Source organism: Lupinus angustifolius, chromosome LG19 (genome assembly GCF_001865875.1).
Source record: "Lupinus angustifolius cultivar Tanjil chromosome LG19, LupAngTanjil_v1.0, whole genome shotgun sequence".
In the NCBI taxonomy this organism is placed as follows: Eukaryota; Viridiplantae; Streptophyta; class Magnoliopsida; order Fabales; family Fabaceae; genus Lupinus; species Lupinus angustifolius.
The window spans coordinates 3556980-3572991 of record NC_032027.1 but is presented as its reverse complement, the minus strand read 5'-3'; the positions used below and the strand labels follow the sequence as shown (position 1 = coordinate 3572991).

The 16012-nt window shown below is 32.2% G+C and overlaps 1 protein-coding gene across 3 annotated transcripts; it reads left to right on the top strand.

Annotated features, from left to right (window-relative positions):
- On the top strand, positions 3490 to 5509 carry LOC109334831 (ATP-dependent DNA helicase PIF1-like). 3 transcript variants are annotated; one of them, XM_019570806.1, is made up of 2 exons: positions 3490 to 3646; positions 3787 to 5509. In XM_019570806.1, the coding sequence occupies exon 2, from the start codon at positions 3835 to 3837 to the stop codon at positions 5407 to 5409; it is 1575 nt and encodes a 524-aa protein (XP_019426351.1). In that variant the 5' UTR covers positions 3490 to 3646; positions 3787 to 3834; the 3' UTR covers positions 5410 to 5509. The 3 variants fall into 3 exon arrangements, with proteins under 3 accessions (XP_019426351.1, XP_019426350.1, XP_019426349.1); XM_019570805.1 differs by having other exon boundaries at positions 3776 to 5509; XM_019570804.1 differs by having other exon boundaries at positions 3756 to 5509.

Genomic DNA, 16012 nt, shown 5'->3' with positions numbered 1-16012 from the left:
GATAGGATGTGGATGAGGACGAGGATGACGATAGGGAAGAGGCTATGAGGATGAGGATAGGATAAGGATGAGGATGAGGATAAGGAGGAGGATAGGATGAGGACGAGAATTTATTTTTTTAATTTTAAATTACAAATTATGACAATTCCAAAAAATTACAAAAATACCATACTAAAAAATTACAAAAATACATTAATTTAACTAAAATTATAACATCTTAAATTACCATACTAAAATACATTAATTTAACCAAAAAATACATTAATTTAACCACAAAAAAATACATTAATTTAACAAAACAAAAAAACACGTAAAATGAAATAACCCATGCAAACTCGTGTATGGGGTCCACGACACTGGAAGTCGTGTTCCCCATCCACGATTTCATTGAGGAGAGAGAAAATTAAAGGGAACTCGTGGCTGTCATCCACGACTATGCCAAAGTCGTGGACCCTATCCACGACTTTCAGAAAAATACCCCAATCCCGTAATTATTTGAAAAGGTACCCCAAAGCTGGGATAGTGTAGTTTGACTACACTATCCCGGTAATTTTCCCCTCACATGGTGTTTGGGGAAGTCAAGGCATCAATAAATTATTATTAGAGTAAATTACACTGACACTCCCTGAGTTTTAGTGAAATTATACAAACTACCCATCACTTTTTTACACCTACACAAACCTCCCATATTTTTTAACTTTCATTACATTGACCACCCCTGCATAAGAAATAAGTGTAATTTTTTAAACAAAAAATGTGATAAATGCAATTAAGTTAAACAAAACATGATATATTGTGGAGACACGTCCAAATAATATATGAGTCAATATTTCTTTAATATTTTTGGTACATTACACTATATTATAAGAGCTATTTAAACAATATTTCTTTAGAATTGTTGATGCATTTTATAACAAAAAATAATAAAGATACATTGATTTGTATATTATTTAGACTTGTCTACACAATATATCATATTTTGTTTAACTTAATTGCATTTATCAGATTTTTTGTTTAAAAAATTACACTTATTTCTTATGCAGGGGTAGTCAATGTAACGAAAGTTCAAAAATATGGGAGGTTTGTGTAGGTGTAGAAATGTGGAGGGTGGTTTGTGTAATTTCACTAAAACTTAGGGGGTGTCAGTGTAATTTACTCTTATTATTATTAATGATAACAAATATAAATATGCATAATGATAATGATAGAAACATAATTTGTGAGATAAGTAATCATTAATAACTTCAATAATTTAAATAAAAATAAATTAATTTAAAAAATATTAAGAAGGTGTTGCTTTAATTGTGTAACATATCATTTGATTTTCAAATAGATTAAAATGTTAAAATTTGATTTTTAAGAATAATATTTGTTAGGAGAGACATACAAACATTATTATGAAAGATAATTAATTCCTTAAACAAACAAAAAAACTAATTTGAAATATAAGGTTAAATGGAGAGGTAATTTGCACTCAAAATATATTACTTCTATACCTTTACTATTAGTTCTATATAATGATGTAAAAATTGTACCGTACCGGCTGATTTGATCGGAAAACTGGTGAACTGAACCCCTAACCAGTATGGTAAAGATGTTGAATCAGCCAAGTATCAAACCAGTCAAAAACTGGTCAAAATTTGTCAAAAACCGGTGAGCCAGCACATATTTTTTTAAAAAAAAAAACTTTAAAACTCATTACAAGGTGATCCATCTTTTCAATCATTCAAGGTACATGCTTCCAAGACATACTTAGATTACAACTTTTGGTTCCTAACATTCCTCATATGTCTGGAGATAAGATTTGGTGCAAAAATATAATCTCGATATGGGACAACTTTAACTCTTTGATGTTAAATGTTAAAACTCCAAATTTATTTGTTTTAGAGAGTGAATTGTGAACTTGTGTCATTTATTTATATTTTGCGGTTGTTATGTGATACTTTTGGATTGATATATGTTTTGTAATTTAGACTTTGAATTTATTAAAGACTTAAAGTTGTTTGTTTATGTGAATTTTGAGTAGATTATGAATATGAATTATAAATTTGAGTATCTACCTATTTGAATTTTTTTTATTATAGGTTTATACGTATATAAATATAAGCATATATGTCCGATTTAACCGGTATGTGGTTTAATTACTGAACCATTGTACCACTATATCAGTATGCTGACCGATTTGATAATCAGTACGGTTTTAAAACACTAGTTTTATACTTTTTGTCAGAATATGATTAGTACGTTAAAATAAAAATAGCAACATATAAATATATTAGTCAAAACTCAATCATGTCTAGATATCTACTTTCTTTTATCTAGCATTTGATGAGTTAGAAATATATCGTTATAAGTACTTAAAATTAAATTATATAAACTATCTTAAATTTATTAGGACCATTTGAGTTCCTGTACTAAAAAATCATGGACATCAATTTAAAATTTAACATACCATAATGAATTCTTGATTTGTTTCTAATTAAATATAACTAACTGAATATATTTATACTAAATTATTTTGAGAAAAAATATTCATGTACTGTGAGAGGTATTTATCTAACTATATTGTTCATCATTCATGTTTAATTAATGAATAAATAAAAAATAGGGGAATGATTTGTTTACGCTAAAGTTAAGTTATACTACTTACATTCAATCTCAGTCATTCATTTTCTTATATCTAACGGACCAAATAAATGAGTGCAATAAGTGACGAAAGAGAAAATGAGAAATCTTAAATAACTTTTAAATTTGACCTATTTGGTCCATCAGATCCAAGAAAATGAATGACTGAGATTGAATGTAACTAGTGTAACGTAACTTTGGTGTAAAATGATTCTCTTCTATTTGTTAGTTATTACTTTAGGTTAAAGAAAAAATGTATTCACCACAATGTATGATTTCTATATACCCTTATCATATCATATATCATTTATATTTAATTATTACTGACTTTTCAAAAAAATAATACAAATGATAATAAGTCCATATTTATCATCATTGATTATTAAAAAAAGTAATGCATATGGATAATGAATGATGGAGTAAGGAATGACAAAAGGGTGGATTGTGGTCAGGTTTGTGCTTACCCAACTCCAAAACCCGAACTCAAATCAAGCATAGTTGAAAACAATGATACTATCCTCAAATCCGTCGGATTTTGGGTAACTCTAACCCGCTAAAACATATATTTATATATATATATGTCAAATTTCTCTCTCTCTATATATATATATGTTTTATAAATATATATTTTTGTGTAATTTTATATACATTAATCATGTTCAGAATAGTTTAGGGTATTAACGATATCAAACTTGAACTTGAAAGTTGAGTTTTCCATTAAATTTGGGTTCCATTCATTCATGTAGGCATATTCTGTTTTCATTCCAAACCCTAGTGACCGTGTATCTACCTATAAATATCACAATTCATAACGGTTATATCTACCCTATCACAATAGCCAAATGATGGTATATCCACGTTTGAATGGGCAACAACGAAATCAAAACACTAATGAGTTTATATTTGGGCTCCTCATCAATAGCCTACGTGGGATAAATCAGGCAGTAAAGGTGCCCATTTCCATTTCCTTCTTAAATCTTCACCGTGTTCTTGTTCACAGAGAAGAAACCACTTCAATTTGGTAATCAATTCCACTTATTTATCATTTTCTTTGTTGAATTTCCCATTGTTTTTTTTTTCATTTCCCCAATTTTTCTGAATGCAATATCACTTTATCATTTTCTTTTCAGCTTTGTTTCCTTTACCTATGCTTTGCTGCACCAAATTTATGCAATAATCCAAATGGGTATGTGAGAATAAGAAGAAAAAATGAAGCTTTTCAACATTGGTATAGTTTTCACTGCATATAGAAACTTCAGCACAAAGGGTTTCCCAAAACCCTCATTTGTGTCTTATAGAAAGTACAAGAGTAAGGATAAGACAGCATCATCATCAACAAAAACTGAGAGGAAGCCTAAAATTCAATGGACTGAGGAGCAGAAGAGTGTGTTATCTTCTGTTTCTCAGGGAAAATCAGTGTTCATCACTGGTGCAGCTGGGACTGGAAAGACCAAGTTGGTCACTGAGATTGTCAAGTTGCTGAATAAATTGCATACCCCATCTAAGGTTTTTGTTACAGCTTCAACTGGGGTTGCAGCATTTTCGATAAAGGGACAAACTTTGCACTCGTTTGCTGGTATCCGTTACCACACCTATGATCCTAAGATATTGTATGATAGTATTAAGTCCTGCAAGAGGGCATGCTGGAGGTGGCAGGAGGTTAAGGCTTTAGTTATAGATGAAATCAGTATGGTGGATGCAAGGTTGTTTGATAACCTTGAGAGAGTTGCGAGAGAGTTACGGGGTGTGGGTGAACCATGGGGAGGAATCCAGCTGGTTGTGGTTGGGGATTTCTGCCAGTTACCACCTATTCCAGATGATCATTCTCTCGGTGTGAAATACGCGTTTGAAGCTGATTGTTGGAATGAAAGCTTTGATTTCATGATAGAGCTTACTAAGATCTTGAGGCAGTCTGATCCGCGGTTTATTGAGTTGCTTCAGGGTATAAGAATAGGAAAGAGCAATCCTGAGGACTTGTCATTCCTAAAGAGCTACTGCTCCAAGACTAAGTCCGATCTCTCCGCAGTGCAGCTCTTCCCACGGAAACAAAATGTGACGAAAGTTAACGAGGAGAGGCTTAAAAGCTTGCAAAAGTCTGTTGTTGTTTATAAGGCTGTTGATGATGGCGCTAAGGCTTGGATGAGTCAGCTCAATCATGGGATTGCACCTGATGAAGTCTCAATTTGTGTAGGCGCAAGAGTTATGCTGATCAAGAATTTGAGTACTTGGAAAGGACTGGTGAATGGAGCAACCGGTACGGTTGTGGAATTAGTCAAGTCGGTGAATGTTGATGGCGTGTGCCCTGATAACCTGTTGCCGATAGTCAAATTTGATTCAGGCAAAGTTTTAAAGATTAAACCAGCAGAGTGGCATGTAATGGTTGGAAATAAAATTGTTGCTACAAGGAAACAGATTCCACTTATACTGGCATGGGCTCTGAGCATCCACAAGTGCCAGGGAATGACTCTTGACAAAGCTTACATTAATCTGTCAAGAGCATTTGGCTGTGGAATGGTTTATACATCACTTTCTCGTGTTAGAAGCATGGACGGTCTTCACTTATCTGGGTTTACACCCTCGAAGATTCTTGCAGATCACAAGGTTTCAGAGTTCTACAGAAATTTCGCTTTGCAACATAATAACAAAGATCTACACAATGGCCGCACTATGAGTACAGAAAACTCTAGCAGCAGCATAACTTGTGCTTCAGAAAAAGCAGGCACTGTAGTAACAAAGAGGTATTTTTCACTCTCTGAATTTCTAGCTAGACGCTCACTTTTGTGAAAATGTTATGGCGTATGGTTTCAGGTGCAATGTCAACAGCGAGAAAATACAATTTGATCAACCAGTTAAGTTTAGAGTATGGAAGGAAAGTTTGACATCATTGCTGAACCTTCCATTCTTCTTAATCAATTAAAGAATATAAGTATTTTGGTGTAAGTATGATTGATGTCTTCTGAAGTTTTCCTATTAAATGGATTTTACATCATAGTTACCTAGTACTCAGTATGGGCACAGTTCACTTGGGTAAGCATTTCGTCATTTTTCACATTAGTTTTATGAGTCATCTTTATGACGAACCTGGTATGTGGTACACAATAGAGTGAATTCGATACGTCGGATAAATGAGAGAATCACCTAAGTATATTTTGCATTCATGTTAGTTCAATTTTCATGTCTTCTACTTAGCCTTCTTATGAAAAGAAAAGAAAGTTAATATCATAGAAGTGAGTTAATGTTGGTTGTAAGTTGTAATAAGGTGGATGCAAACATAATGTGAAAATTTCATGTTCCAAATTGGGCTACCCACATATTTAATCTTTCAAAATTTCATGTTCCAAATGGTTCATTATTAGGCATGAGGGGATGTGTTAGGCACTGAAGTCCCACTGTTGAGGAAATATGTAAAATATCATTTATAATTTCGTGAAAATCTTCTCTTATGAACTTCCTTTGGAGATGAAGTTTGGACCAGTGTTATGAGAACTGGACTTGACGGTCGGACCGTTATATAAAATTTTACATCTACATATAATTATATATTTATAAATAAAAATTATTAATTATGTATAAAATCATCTAGTCAGACTAGACGGTTTAACTGGTTAAACCTAATACAAGACCTCTTTCAATTTAACGTCTGCCTCGGTTTTCAAAACATTCGTATTCGTCTGGACCAATTACTCTAACAAAGCCATGGTGGTGGTTTAGGAGGTGTTGTTCAATATGTGGATGGCCAATGAATCAATGGTTTATGCAAAAAAAAAAAAAAAAACCTATTCTTTTTGTATTGTTGCCATGAAAAAATAAGTTCTGGGATGTTTATTTATAATTATTTATGGAGATGGTTGTTAGGCAAATAGGAGCACTACACACACCTAAAAGAATTGAAAAGGTTTGAGGTATATCATTGTTTTAATTCGCACACACTAATTTTCCTTCAGGTAATCGATTTTTTGTCAACTATCTTTAGCCTAATCAATTAAATTAAATAGAGTGTAAAACTAAGTATTATTTTGATAATTGATTATAGGTCGACTACCAGATAAAAATAAAAATCAATTAAATTGAAGGAAAACAAAAACATATCATTAACCTAATAAAGAATGAAACTTTAATCAGAGTAGTTATATATGATCATTTACAAGATAATAATGTAATTGAAATGCACTAAATCGAAAAGAGTTAGGAGATAGAGAAAAATATTACAAATTTTATCATAGTTCACACAAATTCTTCAGCGCTACATCCAGTCACTTTTTCGATATGATGATTTTCTACTATGCATAATCAAATGTTTATATAAACACACTTTCACATACAATCCTAACCCACTCATGTTTGACCTTTAGGATGTTCATGCCTCATAACTTCTAGAGAGACTCTTTTCTCTCTATAATGTAAAAATGTCTAAACTCTTTGGTTTAGAAGTTAGAAATTTATAATTTCTAATTAAGGTGGACATCATATATTTAATACAATTATATTAACTATTTATTTTGGGTTACAAAATAAGTGATCTAATTTCTGATAACTCATAGAACTTCTAAAATTGATAACATATATGAGTTTAATGAGTAGATACCCAAACAGTTGACCTATAGGGAATAATAATAACCCTTTAAGTTAACACATAAAGAATGGTTATGGTCCCCCATACACCAAATCACAAATAGTTTTCACCCTTCCCCATTAAAGAAAAACAAAGGTCCCAAAAGGAATTAAGGATTTGGTTGAGGAAAGTCATCGTACCAAAACTCTTTCAAAATGTATATCAAAGGAGTAGATCAGAGAACATGGATTCAAGGATTCAGGTATGACTTTATATCTTTGTTTTATATATAATGTGTGAGAATCATGAGAGATTCAAGATCCTAGGATTGATACTTCATCAATCATTAGGAAATATCTACCAAGTGGTATCAGAAGGACTATGTGCAAGAGAAAATTCATTTTTACTCCGGAAATCCTCGATGAAATTAAAAATGAGAAATGAGAACACTCTAACTGAATGTGTATATTGATCATGAAACGCTCTATTCGAGAAGCGTTTCGGGACTCTATTTCTAAGGGTCGGAGTGCAAGGAAGTTCCTTGAAGAAATAGAACCATACTTTGCCAAAAATGAAAAGACGGAGACAATTAACTTTTTGGCTAAATTCATCTCCATTAAGTATAAAGGAAAAGGGAACATAATGGAATATATTATGAAGATGTCTAATCTCCCATCAAAACTCAAGTCACTTAAGTTAGAGCTTGGTGATGACTTGCTCGTGCACTTGGTTTTAATCTCGCTTCCTACATACTTTGGGTCATTCAAAGTGAACTATAAGACTCAAAATGATAAATTGTCTCTCAATGAGTTTATATCTCACCGTGAGCAAGAGAAAGAGAGGCCGCAGAGAGATAAGATTGCAAATGCTCATTTGACTATAACCTCTCAGAATAAGAAAGAAAGAACAATAAGGATGTTGTGAAAGGGTTATTTGTATTTTTCCTCGGAGAATGTGGAATTGTTCTGTAATACATTATACTAGGAAAATCTAGCATGAAGGATGTTGTTGGGCGATTAAACCGAACTTTTAAGGATATGGTGAGAAGTATGATTAGTCATTCTTCCTTACCAAAGTCTCTTTGGGGGAGCTTTGAAGACCATATTTTACACCCTTAATAAGGTGCCAAGTAAAATAGTTAAAAAAACCCCATATAAGCTTTGGAGTAATAAAAGACCGAGCTTAAAATAGTTGCACATTTGGGGTTTTCTAGTTGAGGTGCGGCCTTATAGGCCGGGTGAAAGAAAACTGGACTAAAAAACAATTAGCTACTATTTTGTTGGCTATACTGAACGCTCTTGCGGCTATAAATTTTATGATCCTACTTCAAGACTTTTTTGAGACGGGAAATGCAAGATTTCTTGAGGAAGTTGATTTTGGGAAGGAAGAGAACATAATGAATGTTGTCTTTGAGGAAGAACCTGTCACTAATGGTGAACAAATTCTTGTGCCTATTACCTTTCAAGGAATAAATTCAGTAATAAAAGATAATATTCAGAATATTGTCCCTAACAATATTCCAGAGCAAGAACACAATGAGTTTCTCCCTCAATTACCTATAGAACAAATTCAATAACGTCAAGAAGTAGAAGTGCCATTAAGGAGATCCACTAGAGAAAGTAGAAGTGCAATTCCTGATGATTATATTGTATTTTTTCAAGAACATGAGGATGACATTGGGTTAACAGAAAATGATCCATTGAACTTATGTCAAGCCATGAAAAGTTCTAACTCTTAAAAGTGGATTGATGCCATGAAGAATGAGATGAAGTCTATCCATGATAATGACGTTTGGGATCTTGTCAAATTACCTGAAGGTGCAGAACCTATTGGTTGCAAATGAATATTTAAAACCAAGAGGATTCAAAGGGTAATATTGACAGATATAAAACTCGTCTAGTTGTTAAAGGCTCCACTCAGAAAGAAGACATTGATTATAAAGAAACATTCTCTCCAGTATCTTCGAAGGATTCTTTTAGAATAATATTGGCACTAGTAGCTCATTTTGATTTAGAGCTACATCAGATGGATGTTAAGACTATGATTCTAAATGGTGACATTAAAAGAAACGATCTATATGGTATAACCATAAAATTTTGTGTCAGATGGATCAAAGTCAATGGTATGCAAATTAATGAAATCCATCTATGGGCTTAAACAAGCTTCTCGTCAATGGAATAACAAATTTCATCAAGTTGTTACCTTGTGTGGTTTTGAGGCAAATAAAGTTGATGATTGCGTGTACCATAGGTTCAGTAGGAGTAAATTTATAGTCCTGGTATTATATGTCGATGATATACTGATTGCTAGCAGTGATATGAGACTATTGTATGAGACCAAGAGATTTCTAACGAAGAATTTCGAAATGAAAGATCTTAGGGAAACTTCTTTTGTATTAGGTATTCAGATATTGAGAGATCGCTCTCAAGGTATCCTAAGGTTATTAGAAGAAAGCTATATAGATAAAGTCCTAGATAGATTTGACATGAAAGACAGTAAACCAGGAGTTACCCCTATAGCAAATGATTTCTTATGCATATGTAGTAGGAAGTCTAATGTATGCTCAAGTTTGTATACGTCCCGACATAGTGTTTGTCGTGGGAGTTTTAAAAATATATTTGGGAAATTATGTAATGCATGACTGGAAGGCAATCAAACATGTTATGTGTTACTTAAAGAGAACAAATGATTACATGTTCACTTATCGGATGTCTGAGAATTTAGAGATCATTGGGCACTCTGACTCTGATTTTTTGGTGTCTAGACAATATACACTCTACCTCTGGATATGTATTTATCTTGGCTGAAGGTGCTATATCTTGGAAGTCTGCTAAATAGACGGTCATAGCTCCTTCAATCATTGTTGCAGATTTCTTAGTTTTTTTTTTAAAACTCAGACCATTGCATATTGTTGCGGTTCTTTACTCTAACAATAACATGAGTTCTATAAAGTCAAAATTTATTGACATCAAGTTTCTGGTTGTTAAAGAAAATGTTCAAAATTGATAAATTTCCATAGAACATATAAGGACAAAATTTTATGCTAGCTGATCCACTGACTAAGGGTTTGGTACCTAAAGTTTTTCATGTGCATATTTCTCATATGAGTATTGCTCCTTAGGATACCTTAGTTCAGTGGGAATCTATATGTTTTATGATTTACTTTGGACGTCATATATAGTTTTATGCATAATAAAGTTGATGATTTATTGTTCTATTTTGAACTTGTGTATTATAACTATTGTATTGCAATTAAAGACTTTGGATTGATCTCACTAAAGAGTAAAGAAGGACTAGTTGGAAATAGACAGGTTTAAGATCACATTGCATAAAATTTCCATGTCACTCATCCATATTTGATCTATATCATTTAGTATATTGGTATGGTGATCATCATGGTCGAGTTACGTTTAAATGTGATAAATGTCACAGTTGTTCCATAGTTGATATATGAGATGAACCAAATTGTATTAAGGAGAAATCTAAATATAAATAGCATATAAATGTGTGCCTAAAGAATATGTGATATAATTGCTTGAGGAAAAATATGAAGCCCACATGAGAGATTGTTAGAAATTCATAATTTCTAATTAATGTGGACATCATATATTTAATACAATTATATTGGCTATTTATTTTGGGTTACAAAATAAGTGATCTAATTTCTGATAACCCATAGAACTTCTAAAGTTGATAACGAATATGAGCTTAATGAGTGGATACCTAAACGGTTGACCTATATGGAATAATGGGAACCTATAAGTTAACACATAAAGAATGATTATGGTCCCCAATACACCAAATCACAAAAAGTTTTCACCTCTCCCCATCAAAGAAAAAATGAAGGTCCCAAAAGAAATTAAGGATTTGGTTGAAGAAAGTCATCGTACCAAAACTCTCTCAAAATGTATATTAAAGGAGTAGATTAGAGAACATGAATTCAGGTATGACTTTTGTTGCGCCCCGATTTTTGGCTGTACGACTTGTTTAGAGTCGCCACTACATTTTAGAGTTAAAAATGTAGAAAAATCTTCTAAGCCCAATTACCTTGGGCTTTTGGATTTTTCATATCTAGGTTCGGGAGTCGGTTACAAGGTATGAAAGGTATTAGCACCCTATCTGCCTGCTTTAAGCAGTACCATTCATTAAAATATATGACTTTATTATTATTATTATTATTTTTATTAAATTGTCTGATTAACTAATTAATTATTAAAAAGAAAAAAATATTTATTTTTATTATTGTGTGTGACAAGATTTACTCTGGTCCTACGTATCCCTATTAAGGGACTCAAGACTTACGTAGTTCTTTAGGTAGAAAAAAGGTTAGTTGATTGAGGATATTTTAATTGAAGAGAATATATTTTTTGTCAAAAATAACAAATTTTCAAGTTTTGTTTATTATTGAAAAAAGTTTATTTTGGTTAACTTTTGTTATTTATTTAATTAAGAAAATGAAATTTAATTGATTTTGAAATTTAATCGATTGAAAAAAGTGGCGTAGCGCGACCTTTCGAGGATGATTTGAGAAGAAAGAGGCCTCTAAGGCGACATTCTCTCTATCTTGGATTAAATCTCGAAGTCATTTTATTCTTTTTGGAAAGTGCTTGTTTGCAATGTTTTATTTAAAAGTGTTAAATTTAGTAGATGTGTGATTTGAAATTTTATTGTAATTTTTTTATGGATTATTAAATGACTATAGTAAAACTTGATTTAATTGAAAAATGTACCAAAGTACTTTATTTTATACTTTAAACATTTACTAAATTATTTTTAGGAAACCATCATTCCATATTAATAATTGCTAGATAATTACAGAGAATAAAAAAAAATCAGTTGCTAAAAAATATTAAAAAAAAAAGATATTATTAATTACTCATTAAAAATAGTGAGATTCTATTTATTTTTTATGTTTACCCATTATCCTTAAAATTTTCCATTTTTATGTATAATGTCATTATTATATTTTATAATATAATTAGTAAATTGTTAATGCAAATTTATTTTTTTCAGATTTAATATTAGCAATATAGTATGCAAAAGAACTAATTAGAACCCATTAAAACAAATTAAAATTACATAACTTTATACTGTGGAAGCTGGGATATGGTGTGACTTGCCTGGAGTGTGGGACATGTGGCCGTAGGAGAATGTGTGGCGCTTTGCAATTGGGTGTATCGGGACACGTGTCAGGACGTAGTTGGTGGAGACGGACGAGCGCACCGTGTAAAGCGTGGTCACGCACACTAGAGATCTCGTGTTCTCAAGGTTGGGCTAATCTGGTGCAACTGGTTGCACCGTAGCTAAGACACGTTTCGTCTCGTGATTGGGTGGAAACGGGTCAACGCGAAAGTAAGCAGATCTCACGGTTGGTTATAGCGGATGCACAACGCGAATTCTGGTCGCGGCTGCACTAGATCGCTCAGAATAAAAGAATTTTTATCTCTCAAAGTGACTATGCTTCTTTTGGAGAGTATTTTTCAGTGTTTTTGGAACGAGGAGAAGAAGATTTTCACCCTAACTAAACTAAACTATTTATAAAACTCTTTAACGGTAACATAATCCTAATAATTTGCTAACTGAACGACTATCCACTAATTCACAATCCCAATTTTTTTAGGATCTAAACCAACCCACAAAGTCAGATTTGACTTGGTGTATTTTATTTTATTATTTTTTATTTTTTGAAAATCTAATTAAATATATTTCAATTACTTTTTATATTCCATAAATTCCCAAAAAAATATAAATAATTATATCCGAATATGTTTTAATTTTTAAAAATCATATTTTCGAAAAAATAAAAAAAATTATTTTTTTAAAATCTAATTAAAACCTAATTAAATATATTTTATTTATTTTTTATATTCTATAAATTCCTAGAAAATATAAATAATTATATCTGAATATGCTTTAATTTTTTAAAATTATATTTTCGAAAAAGTAAAAATAAAAAAATTATTTTTTATTTAGAATATGTCACTTATCTTATTTATTTTAGAAATTTGAATTTAATTATAAAAATTAATAAAATTATTTTTAATTATCATTTATTTATTTTATAATAAAATTCGAAAAAATAAAAATAAAATAATAAGAAAAGATTATTTTGCTTGCTTTTATTCTCTCTGTCTTATATAAAAAAAGATGAGCTCATAATGACCCATTTCTAATTCAAATTTTTGGAAAAGAATGTGTGTTTCTAGGTCCTAGTTTTTCGTTATTATTTTGAAAAATTATTTTTGTGAATTAGTTTAATTTAGTTTTCCATTTTGGTTAACTTAATCACTTAGATTTAGTAACCCTAACACAACATGTTTATTTTTATTATTTTTGAACTTTGGTTAACCTAATCACTTAGATTTATGAACCTTAAAAACATTGATTTGACTTTCATCTTTAATATTATTTGTTTACTTTTTTTTTTTAAAATGTTTTGGACTTTTTCTGGGCTGGACAAAAATGAGTGTTCACAACTGCCCCTCTTTACTTGTTACTTACTTGATAGCAAGCAAACCAAGGTTTGAGAGACATCAGGGAAAGTAATTAGTAAGAAATGAATGCTACTTTTGTTAAGGCTTAGAAAAAAGACCAATTAGAAGATATTGAATTTTGATGAAGCATATTGATGCTTTGCTGGTAGACCAAGAATTTGTTGAGGCAATTCCCATGCTTGCCATGATGGACTAGAGATTTGTGGAGGTAGTTCCTACGTTTACCATGACATACCAGAGATTTGTTGAGGCACCTGTGCTGCAAAAACAATTCAGGGATTTGTTGAGGCACCCGTGCTACCAAAACGATTCAAGGATTTGCTAAGGCACCCATGCTGCCAAAACGTTTCAGGGATTGGCTGAGATACTGATGCTGCCAAAACGATTCAGGGATTTGTTGAGGCACTCATGCTTCCAAAATGATTCAGAGATTTTTTGAGGCACTCGTGCTGCCAAAACGATTCAGGGATTTGCTGAGGCATTCATGCTACCGAAACGATTCAAGGATTTGCTGAGGCACCCATGCTGCCAAAATGATTCAGGGATTTGCTGAGGAACCCATGCTGCCAAAACGATTCAGGGCTTTGCTGAGGCACCCATGCTGCCAAAATGATTCAGGGATTTGTTGAGGCACCCGTGTTGCCAAAACAATTCAAGGATTTGCTGAGGCACCCATGGTGCCAAATCGATTCAGGGATTTGTTGAGGCACTCGTGCTGTCAAAATGATTCAGTGATTTGCTGAGGCACCCGTGCTTCCAAAACGATTGTTTTTTGTGATGCTAGATAACTCGATAGGTGGTTTTAGGGTGATTGTCTAAGCAACTAAGATGCAGAAAATGCACAATTTGAATTTCCGACTGTAATGTTTTTTGTAAAATGATTATATGCGATGGTTGGTTTGTGAAGCATGAGGCTTATGTCGGTGTTTGTGTATAGATATGACTGTGCTTTGAATGATATGGTTATGCATGCTTGTTTATGCTTATTGGAGGGCCCTGTGATGCTTCTGAAACACCCCTTAACATTATACATGCTGAAATTTGGTAAGAGATCAAGGTTTTGCTTTTTTCGAGGTTCGCGTTTGTTTCCACTTTCAAGGTTTTTGTTGTTGTTGGATAGTATGAACATAAATCAAATTCAGAAACATTAGTTAAGCAATGGAATAAAATGCCTAAATCCCTTTGGTTCGTTTGTTCACAACTCAATCCTCGGTTTCAAAAGATTATTTTCAGATTCCAACCATTAACTTCGGAATTTGTTGAGAATCAATTAACTAAGCGCTAATCAATTCAAAGTTCCAGAACCTAAACCTCTAACTAGGCGAAATCAGTATAAGCATGAAACGATTAACAAATTCACACGAACTAAGCATTCATGCACTAGGGAGAATAAATCAACTAAGTGAAGATAAACTCAACCAGTTTTTAAGCAAACCATATTCAGAAATAAGATAGAAGAAATCAACAATAAAGAAACCGAAAATACATTAATAACAAAACCTCAAGAGTTGTGATACATTACCAAAGGAACTTAGTCCAGAAATTTAGCCTTCCATGGCAATGGAAGAGCAAAGTGAAGAAGAAGTGAAACCCTAGCAGATAAAAAAGAGGGGAAAATGGAAATGTAGTGTATTTCAAAATGAGGGAAAATGAAGTGTGTGTGTTTGGAGTGGGGAATCCGAATTTAACCCCTCAACACACATAAAACCGAATTGGGCCTAAACAATGGGCCAAAAACTAAATTACAATAAAAACAACTCCTAAAATAAAAATACAATCTTCACTTCAAGACATATCCTCTACTTCCATAATGCCCAAAATGTCATTGGTGCCAAATGTGATCTGAAAATGATAATAGATTTAATCAGGCCAAATAATCCCAAATTAACTCATTTTAGGAATATTAGTCCAATAAAGTCTAAAACACTAAACCATGTGAAACAAAGTTAATTAGGCACCGAGAATCATCAATCATGCTAAATTAAGGTTATGAATAGTGTGTAATATATTTCTCATCAAATACCCCACACTTAACCTTTTGCACTCTTGGGCAAAATCAAGATATAAGGTTATGGTAACCAATATGCACCAAAGTGAGTCATGCAAGAAGATCACAAAAACTAGAAACCTAAGAAAATCACATACTTCACAATGAAATCTAGGAACTGCAATGCAATGAATGGACAAATTCAAACACACAAGAGTAAAAGAATCAAATCAAAGTATCCATGAACATCATCTAATGAATTCAAGTATGCCAAGAAACCAATCAAATCAAGAGGCGAGTCACAACAATGATAGAATCTCACAAGATATACTCTCTAAAGTGTTTACACTCATG